This window comes from Pleurodeles waltl, chromosome 5 (assembly GCF_031143425.1).
Source record: "Pleurodeles waltl isolate 20211129_DDA chromosome 5, aPleWal1.hap1.20221129, whole genome shotgun sequence".
NCBI classification, from domain to species: Eukaryota; Metazoa; Chordata; class Amphibia; order Caudata; family Salamandridae; genus Pleurodeles; species Pleurodeles waltl.
In genome coordinates, this window is record NC_090444.1 from 86,138,183 (window position 1) to 86,155,930 (window position 17,748).

The 17,748-nt window shown below is 45.1% G+C and overlaps 1 protein-coding gene across 1 annotated transcript in view; it reads right to left on the minus strand.

Moving 5' to 3' along the window:
- HADHA (hydroxyacyl-CoA dehydrogenase trifunctional multienzyme complex subunit alpha) overlaps positions 1-17,748 on the minus strand; it is a 109,114-nt gene that overhangs the window by 81,396 nt on the left and 9,970 nt on the right. The window contains exons 2-7 of the mRNA XM_069233659.1: positions 16,516-16,557; positions 16,341-16,411; positions 8,689-8,822; positions 5,254-5,392; positions 3,707-3,826; positions 2,437-2,539 (exon numbers count right to left, since the gene is read on the minus strand). Coding sequence (XP_069089760.1) covers positions 2,437-2,539; positions 3,707-3,826; positions 5,254-5,392; positions 8,689-8,822; positions 16,341-16,411; positions 16,516-16,557 — 609 coding nt within the window. The remainder of the gene's footprint in view (positions 1-2,436; positions 2,540-3,706; positions 3,827-5,253; positions 5,393-8,688; positions 8,823-16,340; positions 16,412-16,515; positions 16,558-17,748) is intronic.

Genomic DNA, 17,748 nt, shown 5'->3' on the forward strand with positions numbered 1-17,748 from the left:
ATGGGCTGTAGTGTGTGTTCAGTAAATCGAAGGTGTGGTGACTCACTGGATATGAACACAGCACAAGTGTTAGAAGCAGAGGTCGGGGGAGAAAAGGGGTGCTGCAACACCCACAAAATAAACTTGAAGGTATTCGGAAGGAAAATGAGCCATATAGATAATTTCACATTCTTGGTTTATATTGTTGCATTTGTCGTGAGTTCAGAGACAGAGGTCAAACATCAGACACAGTCTTCTAATAAATTGGTTCTTATTTAAAATAGAACTGGTGTTTACTTTTTCCAACACGGATTAGAAAGTGAGGGGATTTTGTAATGTGAACTACATGGGAACCTTGCTACAGAAGTGAGTACATGGAAGTTTTCCAACACACAACATTTAAATGCTTGTAAATTAAATGTACACATTTTAAAATACTTCAGCAATGAAAGTACAAATGAGGCACTTTTTTTTTGTAATTCGGACGTGATGAAAGTAAAGATTTGAATTGGATCAAAACAAACTAAGACACTGCTTGTGTGATGCGCAAATGATAAATATGCACAGAAAGATCACATTTTCACATGTTATAGTATGTACACCATTTACACTTAGCAGTAAAACTGTATGTCTGGTGCATATGTAGTGGCCATTTCAATGGAAATGTGTTCTCTGTAAGTGGTAGTACTGTACCATACAATGCTGTAGTCATAGATTAGTGACAATGTGCTGCAAAATGCATCACTAGACGCACCTGCTCCCCGACTGGTTCCCCGTTTAATAGGCATGGCTCTTATTCTTTGTGTAATTAATTCATTTTTCACAACCCCCAATACTCCAGTGACATTACGTGGACGGCAGCATGCCTAAACGAAAAGTTATTCCAGAGCCTCTGACACAAGGTTGAGTCTATGTACTGCGAGGATGCAGTATGCGTTTGTGTAGCCCAGGTCGGGGTATGATCTGAAGGTGATGAGTAGTGAGAGGGGCTGGACTAGGCACATAAGGAGGTCTAACCGTGCAAGTGTTTGCTGTGGTTCTGCTGAAGCAGGGGTGTAGCCCAAAACAGGCAATCAATCACCTTTTCTGTGTCTGCCCTTAACAAGGGAAGCTTGTGCACAGGAATGCTCACTTAATGAAGTAAGAGAGTAGTGAAGACGTTTCAGATGAGAAAGGCAGTCAGTCATTCCCCATAGAGATTGCTACTGGTGTTAACTGTATGTAAGTTCTATTGATGGTAATGCCCCCATTCATGCTGGCATGTTTGCAGTGTGGAAAACGAAGTTGTTTTTGATTTTCTCTACTTTGTTGTGAAAGTTGAATATGTGGGTATCCACAAAATTACAAACACATAGTGTTACCACACTTCTCCAGATAAAAAAAAAAACAAAAAAAAACAGTGCTCTACTTGTATGGCTGAGCCCTCTACCTGAAACTAGATCTGAATAACCCATTGGCCGTGTTAAGACAACATTGACTAATACATGGACTGTGTTAAGACAACATTGACTTCCAAAGTTTAACTGTTCCCCTCTTAAGCGACAGATCCATCCACACAAGTTGGGTATTGTTTTTATTGGCTGAAGTATGGGAAAACCAGGTGTTCTGAATTTTGTGGGTCCTCGGAGATTTTGGAGCATTTCCTCACAGAAACATAAGGAAAATGTGGGATATTGGCCAAAGTTTGAAGTCTGCATGTCATTTAGGGTAAGAAAAAAAAACTGGGTTCCAGACAAGTCATCCCACCCTAGATTTGTCAGGAGCTGTAGTTTTCATAAATGCCCAATTTTCATATGGTTCACTGGTTGCCGGCTGACCCCACAGCTGACTAGTACAGCCGTATACCATTGGTCAGCCGAAGGGAAATTGGGATTGACCCCCTCTCTACTGGCCCATATGTCAAAACTATGCCTGAAAGAATCCAAATTTCATCTTGCTTGCAATGGTGATGAGGGTGCTCTAGGCCCTAGGGGGACAGAAAGACAGTTGGGAATTTAGGGGTCAAGGTGCAGACTATCAAAATGGCATCCTGTGGCAATCAGCCTCCCCGGGGAAACACTGGGTGCAAATTATCTTACCTGGCCCCTCAATCTAACTCCCCCCGTTAAGCAGCAGAAGCTAAAACAACCAATGATGAACACTTCAGATACAAACAGTTTCTTTACGCCCAGTCATTTTTTTCAAAAATAAATTTCAGGGTATGGGCTCCAAAGTAACCAAGCCACCACCTACACCAGTAGATGACAGTTAAGGCGTGGAGATAGAGCTGATCTATGGCTAAACACATGCTATGTACAATGAAACTTGAGATAATGTGGATGGAATTCAGGAGTCAAACCTCGGAGACAAGCATGTAACTTGAGGGATTTTATCACGTAGACCAGTGCCAAGCCAAAAACTCCTAATAAAAGATACAAATTTAACATTTTGGGCAACTCGCCTTCAAAAGATTCTTACCTAGAGGGTCAACCAATTGGTCCACAAGGCCCATCTTCTTGGCTTTGTCAGCACGAATGTTTCTACCAGTCAGCATCATGTCAAAGGCACTTGGCAGTCCCACCTGAATAGGTAAAGAAGAAACAGTGTGGGGGTGTAAGAGGGAAGAGAAGCAGGCATGTTAAGGACCCTTACACACACTGCCTGCAAATGGACTCAAAACACATTCACTGCAGCAACTTAGAGACATTAAAGCACAGAAGTGGTTAAGGGGGGGTCTCAACACAAATGAAGGATGGCAGAGAGATGGCGCTGTACTCCTATCACTACTATGAATTACCATGAACCGTATGACTCTCCTTGGTATTGAACAATAGATTATTCAGCAGCTCTTTAGAACCCAACGCTGGCTTATGACACAGGGCTTTACGGTTTACACTAAAGGAAAGAAGAATTAGGGTACAAAATGTACCCTTTTACTTCACGTTCTACCATCAGGGTTGATTCCTTATACATAGATTTTATACCCCATGCAGCTATTTCAACTAGTTAATTTAATGCCACTTTTAATCATGGCAAAACATAAGCATAAATTAGTTTTCATGTGAACCTGCAGTAGATGAAAATGTAATACAAATTGTACTTGATGATTTCAGGTAACTGACCTGTGCCTTTACCGAAGTACCAAGGTTAAGTGCTATAGTAAACATATCAGCTGTGGGTAATCTCAAATGTTATATAGGACTACAATTTAAATACAGTTGAATCAACATTGTAATCTCATCTACTGTCACATGATCCAAATCAGCAAAATCCAGGAAAAAGATGCTCCTATATCTTACATCACTAGGAAGGAGCAATCAATACTAGGATAAATAAATTCAGGATTGTAAATCATCAGGATTGGACCAAATCACCATCACTAGCAGCATTCTTACCTATGTTTTTTTGGGGTCCTTTGCTGCCGATTTTACCCAAATCCTACCATCCCAGTCTCAGTGTCCCTTCATTTCTCCTCATTCCAATCTTTTTCAAATCTAACTCATCAGACAGGGACTGCTTGGAATATGGCATAATCTCCAATATCCTCTATAAATATAATATATTTAATTTCTAAATTGTTTTCTATCACATTTACGTAACTGCATGGTTAGCATGAAAATACCTAAAATGTAAATAAATCTTCACTTTGCTTTTTTGAATGAGCTATGACCATTGGGTAGGTGCTTCTCTGTAGAGGGGAAAAGAGAGCATTCACAACTTCAAAAGCCAAAAGTAGGTCACAACTTACCATCTTCGGTAACCTCTGGGTGCCTCCTGCTCCAGGTAGCAATCCAAGCATTACCTCAGGCGTACCTAGCATAGTCTTTCGGTCCTTTGTTGCTACCCTGTACTGGCAAGCGATAGCAACCTGGAATACAGATTCAAGTCCATCAGTTCCATCAACAGGCACCCAAGGGTTACAATACCACAAATCGAAGAGTTTGACATGGCTTCAAGTCTATATACTAGGTAGGACTATTGCAGAGAGAGAGAACAGACGGAAGTCTGAAAACATCACTGCGCTCTACTGAAATGAAGAACTTGTCCTTAAAGCTGGTCACCTTAGGACCCTTCCCACTATGCAGCTCAGGGTACTACTGTGCACAGTCATCTGGAAAGGAACTAGAGTCTAATAATGGACTGTTGAGTCTTTTTCATACAAGTTAATCAGACTACCCACATCATAGAAAGACTCTCCAGATCATCACTAAGACAACTGGGGAGGGAAGGGGGTTTGGCAAGAGGCGAGTCTAACAAATGCAATATGCAAACTTTTCATATCTGCTTCATTCGGAGACTCTAGCGTACCAACATGCTATTTCCATCTAGCAATCTGCACATGATACATAGCTGTACATGCAAGTTTGCTCCATTTTGTCATATTAGTTAAGAAATGTGTTAAGGCTGTGCGCTTCTTCCCCGTATTTTAAGCCTTCCACACTGCAACACTTTCCCTCCAGCAGCTCTCCGATTGAAAAGCAGAAGTCTTACAGATGCCGTATGAGACAGTGGAACTTCTGAGCCATGTCCTTTTCTTATCTTGCGTGAAATAGGACTCGCATTTCTCTCCTACTAAAACTCCAATCCATCCTCTCTGATAGAAATCCCAACAGCCATAAAATCCTTTACAGGGCTCGAAAAATCTACTCTACCACTCGCTATGGTGAGTCATTTTTTATTAGGTCGAGCTATTATTAGGGCCTGCTCGCCCCTTCTGGCAAGTTGACAAAGGACAGATGTTCTGTTCAGTTAGAAAGTGAAAAAGATGCCTTGAAATCATGTTCTTGTTACATTTGCTCTGTGTTCAGAGACAGAGGTCAAAAGTCAGTTTGTCTTTTTCCATCCTGACTGCGTTTTCCAGGATTTTATAAGGTGACCTGTCTGACCCGCTTTAAAAACTGTGAAAGGAAAGGCTATTTGGGTTTTCCTAACAAAAACCATTTAAATAACGAAGTCAACTGTACAAACATTTCAAAATACATGTCAGTAGCTGTGAAAGACCATATCTTGTTCTTCAGTGTGATGAAAAAAATATTTTAATAGGATGAAAACAAATATGAACACTTTACTTAGTGATTTGCAAATGAAATGAAATGGGTTTCCTGAAACCCAGTTTTTACAGATTATTAATACACTACATAGTTTTATCAGTAAAGCTGTATGTTATTGGGAAGGTTTGTTGACATTTCTTTGAACTTATAAACATCAAAACGTAAACTGATTTAAAAACTCTGCCACAGTCTTCCAGAAGCACGTTCATAAGTAGTAGAAAACAACAAAATAGTACAAAAGTACCTCAAGACCTCCTCCAAGACAGGAGCCGCCAATGGCAGCCACAATGGGCTTAGTGGACTTTTCCAGCTTGTCAAACATCTTCTGCCCGTCGTGTGACAGCGCAGTGACTTCCTCTGGGCTTTTGCAAGCTTCAATCATGCTGCAAGCAACAAGAGGAATAAGAGGACAATGAACAACAGGATAGAAAATAAACCATTAGAATTCTTTCAAATGCACACACTCTTTGTAGGGGGGTGGGGGGGAATGGGGAAGTGGGGAGGGGGAATGGGGGAGGAGGGGGGGTAAAGGCATGTTTTACATTTCACAAATCCTTTAAGTAAGTATTTTAAATAAAGCCAGTGAAATAAAGCGAATTGGCTAGGGGGGTTGAAAAACACACACCGCAAACTAAACTGTTACTATAGGTGCTTGGTCACAAGTTAGACTGTCAGGACTTTTTCAAAACAAGGGCCAGAAAATCTTTCCGAAATGAAGATGCTTTACAGCAGTCAGATAAAAAGGATAATTTGTAAGATAAGAGAAAAAGGACTCTTCTGGTGGAAATGTATCACCTGAATTGAGGAGAGGAAAAAGGAACCCAAGGTGATAAGATCATGTAGCGGTCCTCGGAGCATGGATGGGTTGGACAGGCCTGCAAACTCGCATAGCAGCACTGTGTACCACACAATATAGGCTCCTTCCACATGGTCACCTGATGAAGAGCCGACAACACATGCAGTAAGACAATACGAGCTGGAAGTGCTACAGAGAGTGGGTTTCCCACTCCTTTTGGACTCTGCGGAACTATGTCCACGCAAGTGGTTTAAAGCGCTCCCCAGAACATCAGCGGAAGCCTCCAAGCATTTGGATTTTTTTTTCCCCCACATGGAGGGTAAGGAGTCCTCTCTGGTAGTGAGCATCATGATGCCATGCTCCCTTTCCAAGGCTCCTCCCGTCTGCAGCCCTTTCATGCAGAGTAAGATACCAAATGACTCTAGGTCCTGCCTCTTCTCTAGACCCAGTCTCCTCCAAGGCCCCTCTACCACCTCTCACAAGGTGAGAATTTTATTCAAGTTGGCAGGCCTGGGTGGAGAGACTCCCTAAAGTAGAGCTCAGCAGTGTATGGGAAACCCATTCAAAAACCATGTAAAGAAGAAATAGTGTGGGGTGGAAGAGGAAAGAGAAGCAGGCATGTTAATGACCCTTGCACACACTGCATGCCATGGGAGTCAAAACACATTCACTGCAGCAACTTAGAGACATTAAAGCACAGAAGTGGTTAAGGGGGTGTTCAACCCAAATGAAGGACGGCAGAAAGATGGGGCTGTACTCCCATCATGCTATGAATTACCATGAACTCTATGACTCATGAACTGATCCGGTTCCACTACAAGTACCAAAGTAAACTAAAAATCGGATGAAGTTAGAAGTGCTCATACCACATTGTTCCACACTAAAGGAGCAATACAGACCTTAGTTAAAACAATAAATAAAGCAACTAGTAGATATCAAAGCTTTATTTTACTTCCATTGCACCAAAATGGCACCCTGAAGTACCAGAAGCAACATTTAGCTTGAAAAGCACATTATTTCCATAAAACACAGGTTGGGGGCTGCAAAGGATTTTTTTTTTTTATAAAGATTTTTATTGATTTTGGAAAGAAACAATAGCAAATACAGAGCAACACAACACCCAAAGGAGAAGAGAAGGAAAAAAAAAAAAGAAAAATAAGGGGGGGCACCCGTGGGTGCTTTGGGACGGTTGAAGTGAATCATTGGCTCCAATAGCACCATCATTAGTAATTACTAGTACACAGTAGCCCCAGACTCTGCTGTTTGAGTGGCGCTTGCACAACACTAATATTACTGTTAGATTAAACATCCTCTTCTGCGCATTCTGGCTATAGCAGATACATAAAACTATGTTGTCTATGCCCATCAGAAAGCCCCCAGCGGGAGCGTGTATGCGTAGAAAGTCTCTCCCTCTGGTGTATCAGGTCGACTACTTTTCATTCCATTTACCCCATATCTTGTTATATTTGTTCAGGCATCCCCTGGCTTCATATATTGGCTTTTCGCACAGAGCACACCAGTCTACACCTCGCCGCCACTTAGCTACAGTGGGCGCTGTGTGGGACTTCCACTCCACCACTCCACCAAAATGTCTCTCTTTGCCACCAAGCAGGACACTCCAAGAAAAATACGATCTGCCCTCCCCAGCCCCATCCCACCCATAGCCCCCAAAAGGAGCGACACGGGTGTAGCCTCTAGCTCCACATGTAGGACTTCTCGAACCTCTCTTGTGATTGCCCTCCAGTAAGTAGCTATAACCGGGCAGGACCAGACCATATGGAAAAAGTCAGTGTCTGGGCGGGAACATCGGGGGCAGTCGGCTGAAGATCGCAGGCCTGCTTTGAATAGTCTGTCAGGAGTAAGGTAGGCTGTGTGTAGGTAAAAGGTTTGGAGTACCCGAAGTCTGGACGTCATGGTCAGGGTTCTGGGGGCCATCAGTGCGTCCCTCCAGTCCTCCTTCTCCATGGGGCCCACCCATCCCTTCCATTTCTGTTGTAGACTCACAAGAAGGGGGGAGCGGTGTTAGCAAGTAGTGAGACTCCTTTCTTGCCCAGGCTTCCCATCAGGATCTTACCCTCCATGGGGCTATACTCAGGGATGTCGTCTCCTGTTCGGATATATACCGATACTGCGTGTCTAAGTTGTAAGTATTTGTGGAACTGGGTATTGTTTAGTGAGTAGATCTGCTGGATCTCCTCAAAAGATTGCATGTGTGACCCTGCCCAGACGTCTCCGAGGGTAGATATTCCTATGTTGTCCCATTTCCGGAATCCCTCTAGTGTTGAGACCTCCGGTAAGTGTCTCCCTTGCCACAGGGGGGTCTGCTGAGTGAGACGACTCCACCAGCCCATCACCCTCTGGGCCGCGCGCCAACCCATCAGTACCACCCTCGTGACGTCTCGGGGAATAGGACCACCGTATAGTGTGTTGAAGATCCCGGGGTAGCCCATTGTCTGGAGCTCGAGTCTATAAGCGGGGTCCGTCCAGCCACCTCCCACCCAGTCGTTGATCACCAATAATTGCATTGCCAGGTGGTAAAAGTATATATTGGACATCCCTAGTCCTCCATCGTAGGAGTCTCTTTGACAGGTGGTGAGGGCCAGTTTGGCTCGGGGACCATGCCACAGGAATTGTCGTGTCACTGTGTCCATCTCTATAAACCATTTTCGGGGAACCGGGTATGGGAAGTTTTGCAGGAGGTATAAAAATCTGGGCAGTATCATCATTCAAAGGATTTAAATTGAAACCGGTTCTGCAGAATGTTGTATTGTATATAAAACTGGGAAATAATAAAACATTTCGGGCCTTGCCCTCATATCTGTTGTTGTTTGTAAAGAAGGATAAAGCCAAGGTCGGACATGTCCTTATGTCAACAGCACTCACTTGATATCTGCCCCAGCAATAAAGCAACCAGGCTTCGAAGAGATGAGGACGGCACTTCGGACGGCATCGTTTGCCCACACTTCGTTCATAATTTCACTAAACTCAGACTGCATCTGTTTTGATAGAGTGTTCACCTGCAGGTGTCAGAGGACGAAATAAGGGCAACATTGTGGATACTTAGAACATTCCAAGTATACAATCACAACAAAAAACACATAGCTCATAACCAAGGCAAAAAAAAAAAAAAAAAACACCATTCATACAAAGCACTTGTGTTCTCTAGTGTAAGCTCTACACACCTGTAGGAAGTTGGCTCTGTATGTGCTATTTCAAAGTAAGGAATAGCATACACAGAGTCCAAGGGTTCCCCTTAGAGGTAAAATAGTGGTAAAAATAGATAATACTAATGCTCTATTTTGTGGTAGTGTGGTCGAGCAGTAGGCTTATCCAAGGAGTAGTGTTAAGCATTTGTTGTACATACACATAGACAATAAATGAGGTACACACACTCAGAGACAAATCCAGCCAATAGGTTTTGTTATAGAAAAATATATTTTCTTAGTTTATTTTAAGAACCACAGGTTCAAATTTAACATGTAATATCTTGTTTGAAAGGTATTGCAGGTAAGTACATTAGGAACTTTGAATCATTTCAATTGCATGTATACTTTTCAAGTTATTGACAAATAGCTATTTCAAAAGTGGACACTTAGTGCAATTTTCACAGTTCCTGGGGGAGGTAAGTTTTTGTTAGTTTTACCAGGTAAGTAAGACACTTACAGGGTTCAGTTCTTGGTCCAAGGTAGCCCACCGTTGGGGGTTCACAGCAACCCCAAAGTCACCACACCAGCAGCTCAGGGCCGGTCAGGTGCAGAGTTCAAAGTGGTGCCCAAAACGCATAGGCTAGAATGGAGAGAAGGGGGTGCCCCGGTTCCGGTCTGCTTGCAGGTAAGTACCCGCGTCTTCGGAGGGCAGACCAGGGGGGTTTTGTAGGGCACCGGGGGGGACACAAGCCCACACAGAAATTTCACCCTCAGCAACGCGGGGGCGGCCGGGTGCAGTGTAGAAACAAGCGTCGGGTTCGCAATGTTAGTCTATGAGAGATCAACGGATCTCTTCAGCGCTGCAGGCAGGCAAGGGGGGGCTTCCTCGGGGAAACCTCCACTTGGGCAAGGGAGAGGGACTCCTGGGGGTCACTTCTCCAGTGAAAGTCCGGTCCTTCAGGTCCTGGGGGCTGCGGGTGCAGGGTCCTTTCCAGGCGTCGGGACTTAGGTTTCAGAGAGTCGCGGTCAGGGGAAGCCTCGGGATTCCCTCTGCAGGCGGCGCTGTGGGGGCTCACGGGGGACAGGTTTTGGTACTCACAGTCGTAGAGTAGTCTGGGGGTCCTCCCTGAGGTGTTGGTTCTCCACCAGCCGAGTCGGGGTCGCCGGGTGCAGTGTTGCAAGTCTCACGCTTCTTGCGGGGGGTTGCAGGGTCTTTAAAGCTGCTCCTTGAAACAAAGTTGCAGTCTTTTTGGAGCAGGTCCGCTGTCCTCTGGAGTTTCTTGTCTTTTTCGAAGCAGGGCAGTCCTCAGAGGAGTCAGAGGTCGCTGGTCCCTTGGAAGGCGTCGCTGGAGCAGAGTTCTTTGGAAGGCAGGAGACAGGCCGGTGAGTTTCTGGAGCCAAGGCAGTTGTTGTCTTCTGGTCTTCCTCTGCAGGGGTTTTCAGCTGGGCAGTCCTTCTTGTTGTTGCAGGAATCTAATTTTCTAGGGTTCAGGGTAGCCCTTAAATACTAAATTTAAGGGCGTGTTTAGTTCTGGGGGGTTAGTAGCCAATGGCTTCTAGCCCTGAGGGTGGGTACACCCTCTTCGTGCCTCCTCCCAAGGGGAGGGGGTCACAATCCTAACCCTATTGGGGGAATCCTCCATCTGCAAGATGGAGGATTTCTAAAAGTTAGAGTCACCTCAGCTCAGGACACCTTAGGGGCTGGCCAGTGACTCCTCCTTGTTGCTTTCTTTGTTCCCTCCAGCCTTGCCGCCAAAAGTGGGGGCCGTGGCCGGAGGGGGCGGGCAACTCCACTAAGCTGGAGTGCCCTGCTGGGCTGTGACAAAGGGGTGAGCCTTTGAGGCTCACCGCCAGGTGTCACAGCTCCTGCCTGGGGGAGGTGTTAGCATCTCCACCCAGTGCAGGCTTTGTTACTGGCCTCAGAGTGACAAAGGCACTCTCCCCATGGGGCCAGCAACATGTCTCTGGTGTGGCAGGCTGCTGGAACTAGTCAGCCTACACAGACAGTCGGTTAAGTTTCAGGGGGCACCTCTAAGGTGCCCTCTGGGGTGTATTTTGCAATAAAATGTACACTGGCATCAGTGTGCATTTATTGTGCTGAGAAGTTTGATACCAAACTTCCCAGTTTTCAGTGTAGCCATTATGGTGCTGTGGAGTTCGTGTTTGACAAACTCCCAGACCATATACTCTTATGGCTACCCTGCACTTACAATGTCTACGGTTTTGTTTAGACACTGTAGGGGTACCATGCTCATGCACTGGTACCCTCACCTATGGTATAGTGCACCCTGCCTTAGGGCTGTAAGGCCTGCTAGAGGGGTGTCTTACCTATACTGCATAGGCAGTGAGAGGCTGGCATGGCACCCTGAGGGGAGTGCCATGTCGACTTACTCGTTTTGTCCTCACTAGCACACACAAGCTGGCAAGCAGTGTGTCTGTGCTGAGTGAGAGGTCTCCAGGGTGGCATAAGACATGCTGCAGCCCTTAGAGACCTTCCTTGGCATCAGGGCCCTTGGTACTAGAAGTACCAGTTACAAGGGACTTATCTGGATGCCAGGGTCTGCCAATTGTGGATACAAAAGTACAGGTTAGGGAAAGAACACTGGTGCTGGGGCCTGGTTAGCAGGCCTCAGCACACTTTCAATTGTAAACATAGCATCAGCAAAGGCAAAAAGTCAGGGGGCAACCATGCCAAGGAGGCATTTCCTTACAACACCCTTTTTACTTAAGATTTAAATTGAATAATGTACTCTTCCGACCATAGCCCTGTCCAGGTTATGTTACAAATACCATATGAGAGCAGCCTGGTGCAGCCCTGGTGGTTCTGTGAGGAGGCCCTCGGAGACCAGGTGTTTTGGGGTGAGTTCCTTAAATCAATAGAGGAATACTTTACATTGAATACCAGCACGGTTGCCACACAGGCCACGTCTTGGGAGGCCTTCAAGGCTTCTATACGTGTGGTTTGCACCTCTAAGCATACTTGTGTCCTTCATGACGGCCGCACTCAGTTGCAGAGTGTCGAGAATAAGCTGAGGGATATTGATAATGCCTCCACTGCAGGCGGGAGTCCCTGACTGCATCAGTGCTCCATACTATTGACGAAATTCCGTGTTCTTGCGGACAGGGAGCTTGCATATTTGGGGAAGAATGCTAGAGCCCACAGATATGGTGAGGGGGGAAAATGTCAGGGCCAAACCCTTGCACGACTGCTGCACCCTAACCGACTCCATAACTACGTTCCCGAACTGAGGGTGGAGGAAATGAGCCTCACTGTGGATGGACCTGGTGTCCTCGCCGAATTCCAGTGCTATTATACACAACTTTATACACCGGATGACCCTTCTGCGCTTTCTCCTGATCTGGACGAGATTGCTCTGGTCTGGCTTACGGAGGGCCAACGCCAATTCCTTAGTGAACCAATCACACTTGATGAGGTGATCCAGGATATAGAGGCCTTGGATGGTTCCAAGGCACCGGGCCCTGACGACCTAGCTGGGGCATTTTACAAAGCAGCATATAAAACCCAACTGGCGCCTCACCTTTTAGCATTGTATACCGAGTCCTTGTCCATAGGCACGCTACCACCCAACGCTCCGCGAGGCTGTCCTTACTTCATTACTTAAGCCTGGCAAGGACCCTCTCTGTTGTGCATCTTATTGTCCCCTTTCGCTGCTAAACCGCAACAATAAAATACTGGACAATGTTCTATCAACTAGATTGTCCCTACTGATGGAACAGCTCATATCGCCTGTTCAATCCGGCTTTGTCCCTCATCGGACGGCTGCTCTCAATCTCCGCACTATAGTCGTAGTTTTACATAGGATAGCTCCAACCATCCCAGCAGTTGTGGCCCTTCTAGACGTCGAGAAGGCTTTCGACTCCTTAGAGTGGCTCTTTCTGAAAGCTGTCCTGGATAGGCTTGGTATCCCTCCCTCCTAATTTTCTATCCCTTATCATGCAGCTGTATACTAACCCAGAGTCCTGAATTTGGGTAAATGGCTCGCTTACTGATTCATTCAACATCACGCAAGGTACCCGACAGGGGTGCACCCTGTCTCCTCTCCTTTTTATTACTGGAATGGACCCACTGGTCTGTTAGTTGCAAGCCCACCATGCACACAGAGGTCTTCAACTGGTCGATGGCCCCCTATTGCTTTCTCTTTACTCAGACAATATTCTGCTATTTGTTCAGCACCCAGTGGACAATCTCGTCCCCATAATGAACGAAATTAACAGTTCTGGCAAGCTTTTGGCATGCAAATTAAATTGGGCCAAATCTGAGCTCTTCCCATCAACTGATGCTGCCCAACCCGTATCTGTGGAATACCCTTTCCGATGGGTCACGGATGACACCAAGTATCTAGGCATCCAACTTCACAGGGACAAGAACCAAATCCTGCAGCTCAATTACAGCTCGGCAATGGCAGATCTCGATACCCAGGTGACCCGGTGGGTTAAACTCCTACTGTCCATGGCGGGGCTGGTGGACATCATCACAATTGTGGTCCTCCCGCACCTTTTCTATCATTTTCTGAACATCCCTATACCACTGACAATGGCGTTTTTCCATGCCCTACATGGTCATCTTTTACGCTTGTTATGGGCGGGTGTTCGCCCGCTGGGACACTCTAAAGCTCCCTGTTGAGCGTGGGGGATTTGGCGTCCCCAACTTTTACCTTTATTATCTCGCTGCTCAAAGTCAATATACATATCGGTGGTACCACCAGGACGCCCGCGTTCCGTATCTGAGGCCAGTGATGAATTGGACGGGCTCCTCCATTCACAAATTTTACCAAAGGGCATCCCGTTAGATCCCCACGATATTCAAACCATGTCCACGAACTGCTGGGTGTGGAACAGATTACGCCGGACGTTGGGTGGTGGACCTCCACCCCTTCCCCCCCCACTCTGCTGCAGCCCTTCCTCTGCAAAGTAACCCACGGCTCCTCCTCGGCCGGGAAGAGCTGGTGCGACAAGTTCCGCTGTCATAACTTGCACACATTGGGGGATTTATTTCCTGATGGCCATGTTCTGCAGCTCGTGACTGGTCAGCACCAACAGCCTGTCTCTCACATGGACCTCTTTATTTTTCGGTGATTGCATGATACTCTTAGATCCCTTCTCCCATCCTACCAATCAGCTCCTGGGGACTTCCCTCCGATAACACACATAGTGACAGACGCGGGAGAGGACTGCCCAGTTTCCAGGCTGTTTCAATTGAGCTTTTCCATGAAACCAAACACAACAACTAGAGTCCGGGAGGTGTGGGCGAAGGAGCAGGGCGCTCCTCTTACTGACAAGGTGTGGACTTACTCTTCCACCAAGACTCAGTGCATTTCGGTGAATTATAGACACAAACTACTACATTTTAAATTTCTTCACTGCCGTTATCTTTCGCCGTCTGATATTGCTAAATTTGACCTCGACAGGACGGACCGTTGCCCTAAGTGCCGCTCTCTGTGTGCGAACTTTGCCCATCTAACCTGGTCTTGCGCTGAGATCGCTCGATACTTGTTCTCGGTTTTCAGGCATTTTTCTGCCATGGTGGATATCAACATAGCCCCCAGTCTTCTCATTGCCCTTTTGGGATACACCAGGGATGTCCTGTGTTCGGCATGGCGTCTGGCCTCCATGGTTCTTCTGTTGGCCACGTGTGAGATTGCGCTTCATTGGGGCAGTTGTAGGATCCGCGCCTCCTCGGAGTGGCTCAAGATTATGACATATTGTGAGAAAGTCAGTGATGACTATGCAATTCTGCGTCTCGGCCCATAGACATTTGGCAGCCCTTTCGCGACTATCTCTGTACCCTTGAAAGTGGCCCCTTGGACCTAGTATTGTCCCCTCATCCCATACATCCGCAGGTTCACAACATCCCTGAACAATATCACCATACAGTGATGTCATGTGTAGCCGCTACTATTCGCTGCCGTATTTCCTTTGATGAATCTTGTGTACTGCTAATGTGTTTCTCTGCAATAAGTTGGTGATGTGTACTACTCTAGCTGACGCTCGTTGTCTATTTATTATTCTTGAAAATCAATAAAACAATTTAAAAAAAGGCACAGAACTTAACCTACTGCCATAAGTTGGAAGGCAAGGGGACAACTAACAGCGAGAATGAGTGTGACTACATTTCTTGGCCACGCACTCATAGGACCCATTCTTTGCATTAGTCGCCAGCTCAGAAATGTTTACAAGGACGTTGTCCTCAAAGCTAGATACAATACTCCACATAAAGCTGTATTAGCGATAAACACAAGCAACAAAACAATCTATTTTATTGCAGATTATGCCTTTTCCTCAATACAGCAACATATCTCAAGCTTTTCCCACAGGCAATCTGAATAAACACACGGAAAGGAAACAAATATTGAATGACAAAGCAGCAGAGTCTATTTGAGTTAAGTATTGTATAGTTTTGGCCAGGTACAGAAAAATAGTACTTCAAAAACCAGTGGAGGGTTACGGTCAAAGGGAAGAAATGGAAGACAGTGAAAAGAATTGAGCTTCAGAAACCTGTGTTTACCTTTTAAAGTACACTGTACATGTTTTCACAAGGGCATGCAAAAAATAGGCAGATTAGGAAACTTGGTGTATACAAAAACATGCGCTGGCAGCATTGAGCGAAAAATGTTTTTTTATTTTTTTTATTTTTTTAAAAGGTGCTATTAGAGAATAGGTTTACAAACAACAGTGATGATGCGCTAAAGTTCTAGCAAGAAAAAAATGCTAAACAACTGGAAATCAATGACTCAATAATTGTGTATGAAAAAGCAGTGATGACGTAAACCTAGATTAACAAATCCAACTCAGCGAGTGGGGGGTGGGTAGGGGATTACAACAGAATGACTGCTGTGAAAGTTGGAACGAGGAGATGACATATTTAAGTGACTACGTGGAGACCTGGGATCTAATCTAACTTTTAGCACTAATCCAAAAATTAAGGTAGTCTGGTCAAATCACCTAGTGTCCTCCCTGCGCCTAAAAATGTAAATGTGTGTAATGACAATGTCTGAAATCCCACCTGATGTGCACTACTTGTAATCATCTCCAAACCTCATTGATATGCAGCACTCAACAACTATTCAGACAGATATGCTCTATTTAGCAAGCAAGGTACACATCCATATAGCACCGGAGAAAGGGTCTGATGTAGGTAGAAATGGCAAGTGAACAGGTTACTGAACGACCTCAGATGCTGAAAAGGTGAAGATCCCATTAAAATCCCTTTCAGAACAATGTTCAAGAAAATACTCGATGAACAAGGATAGCCAACAGGCAGCCCGTAGACTGGAGAGGCTGTGCACATGCCCACTATCGGAATAGGTAGCAGAGGAAGTCAGTTTCCTTCTGGACTCAGAGCTCGGGACAAAGGTGCGGAAGCCATACCTTGGAATTTGGCGTATTGAACCGGACGACGGCCACATCTCCTTTGACTTCATAGTTGACGTGTGTTCTGGCTAAAGATGGAAAAAGGGCAGTGTCACTAAAACATGAACCAGCTACTGAGGTCAAAGTAATCAACAAACACAGGAGCCCACACAACTTCAACTATGGTACTTACAAAGGACGGCAGACGATGAGGAGAATTTTCGGCAGGTGAAACCTACAAAAGAAAAGTAGTGAATTCAAAAAACATCCCATGAAAGATTGAGGCGCGCAGTACAAGCACAGCTAGAAATTTTAAAACGCCAGTGGCAAATGCCTCATGTGAATGACACTACTCTGGTGTCTAGTGCCTGGGCAGATAAACAATGAGTATTTCCTGGCATCACCTCGGTACATTAACCAATTTAATTTCTGCCTGGCTAAAAACCAATGTCTTTGGGCAGTATGAAGCGTTTTCTGAAGAACCAGGCCCATTAGTGCCAATTAGTCAGTATCCTTTATACACTGTCTTTGACAAGGGCAACCTACAGTACTGCCTTCCCAATTGTAAACCCACATCACTCCCTTTGGGCACGACGACTCCTGGTTAGCAAGTCTAGCAGTCAAAGTTTACAGTAGTTCATAAACTTAGATATAATATAATACAGTAAATAGCATTCAGTCTCATTGTCCAGGTACTATTAGAGTCGAATCTGAAGGCTATACCGGCTGTTAAATGGCCTGCACCCACGCCAGAGGCCTATAACAAGGGAGAGGGCCTTTAACAACTGGTATAGCAGTCAGCAGAAGGGCTATAAGGCTATTAGAACATTCCAACCACTAACAGTAGAATGCACTAAATTAAAAGGGGAGGAGGAGAGACAAACATTGAATGTTGGAGCAGAAGGCTTACACAAGCCATTATAAGCCGGGAGCTACTCCATTGCCCTGAACAGAGCTCTCAACATTCCAATGTTCTAATATGTCTTCAAAGAACAGCAGGGATTATTTAAAATGAAACAGAAAGAAAAGCTGAAATTAAGGTACACACTCAAAAAAAGAGAAAGGAGAACTGTGCCTTAAAGTTAATTGTTTAGCCCCATCTTTAAAGCAGTTAAACAGGTGTTGCATTTTTATTTGAATCATAGAAAATACAACAACATTTCAGTGGAGTCTCTCCCCTTAAGCCTTCAGATCCTCAGTTTTGTAAGGTATTTCATGCCCTTGATTCATACAATTATAAATGTGTCATTCTTTAATTTTAGGTTCATTCACGGTACTAGCCAATTTATGGTCCAAGGTAAGTCCAAAAGTGTTTTCCCCACATATACTTATTGATCTCTAAAAACTTAGAGCCAGATGTATGAAGAATCCAGTTTGCGATTCTCTAATTGCGATTTTTAAGCAATCGCTACTTCTGATTCACAAA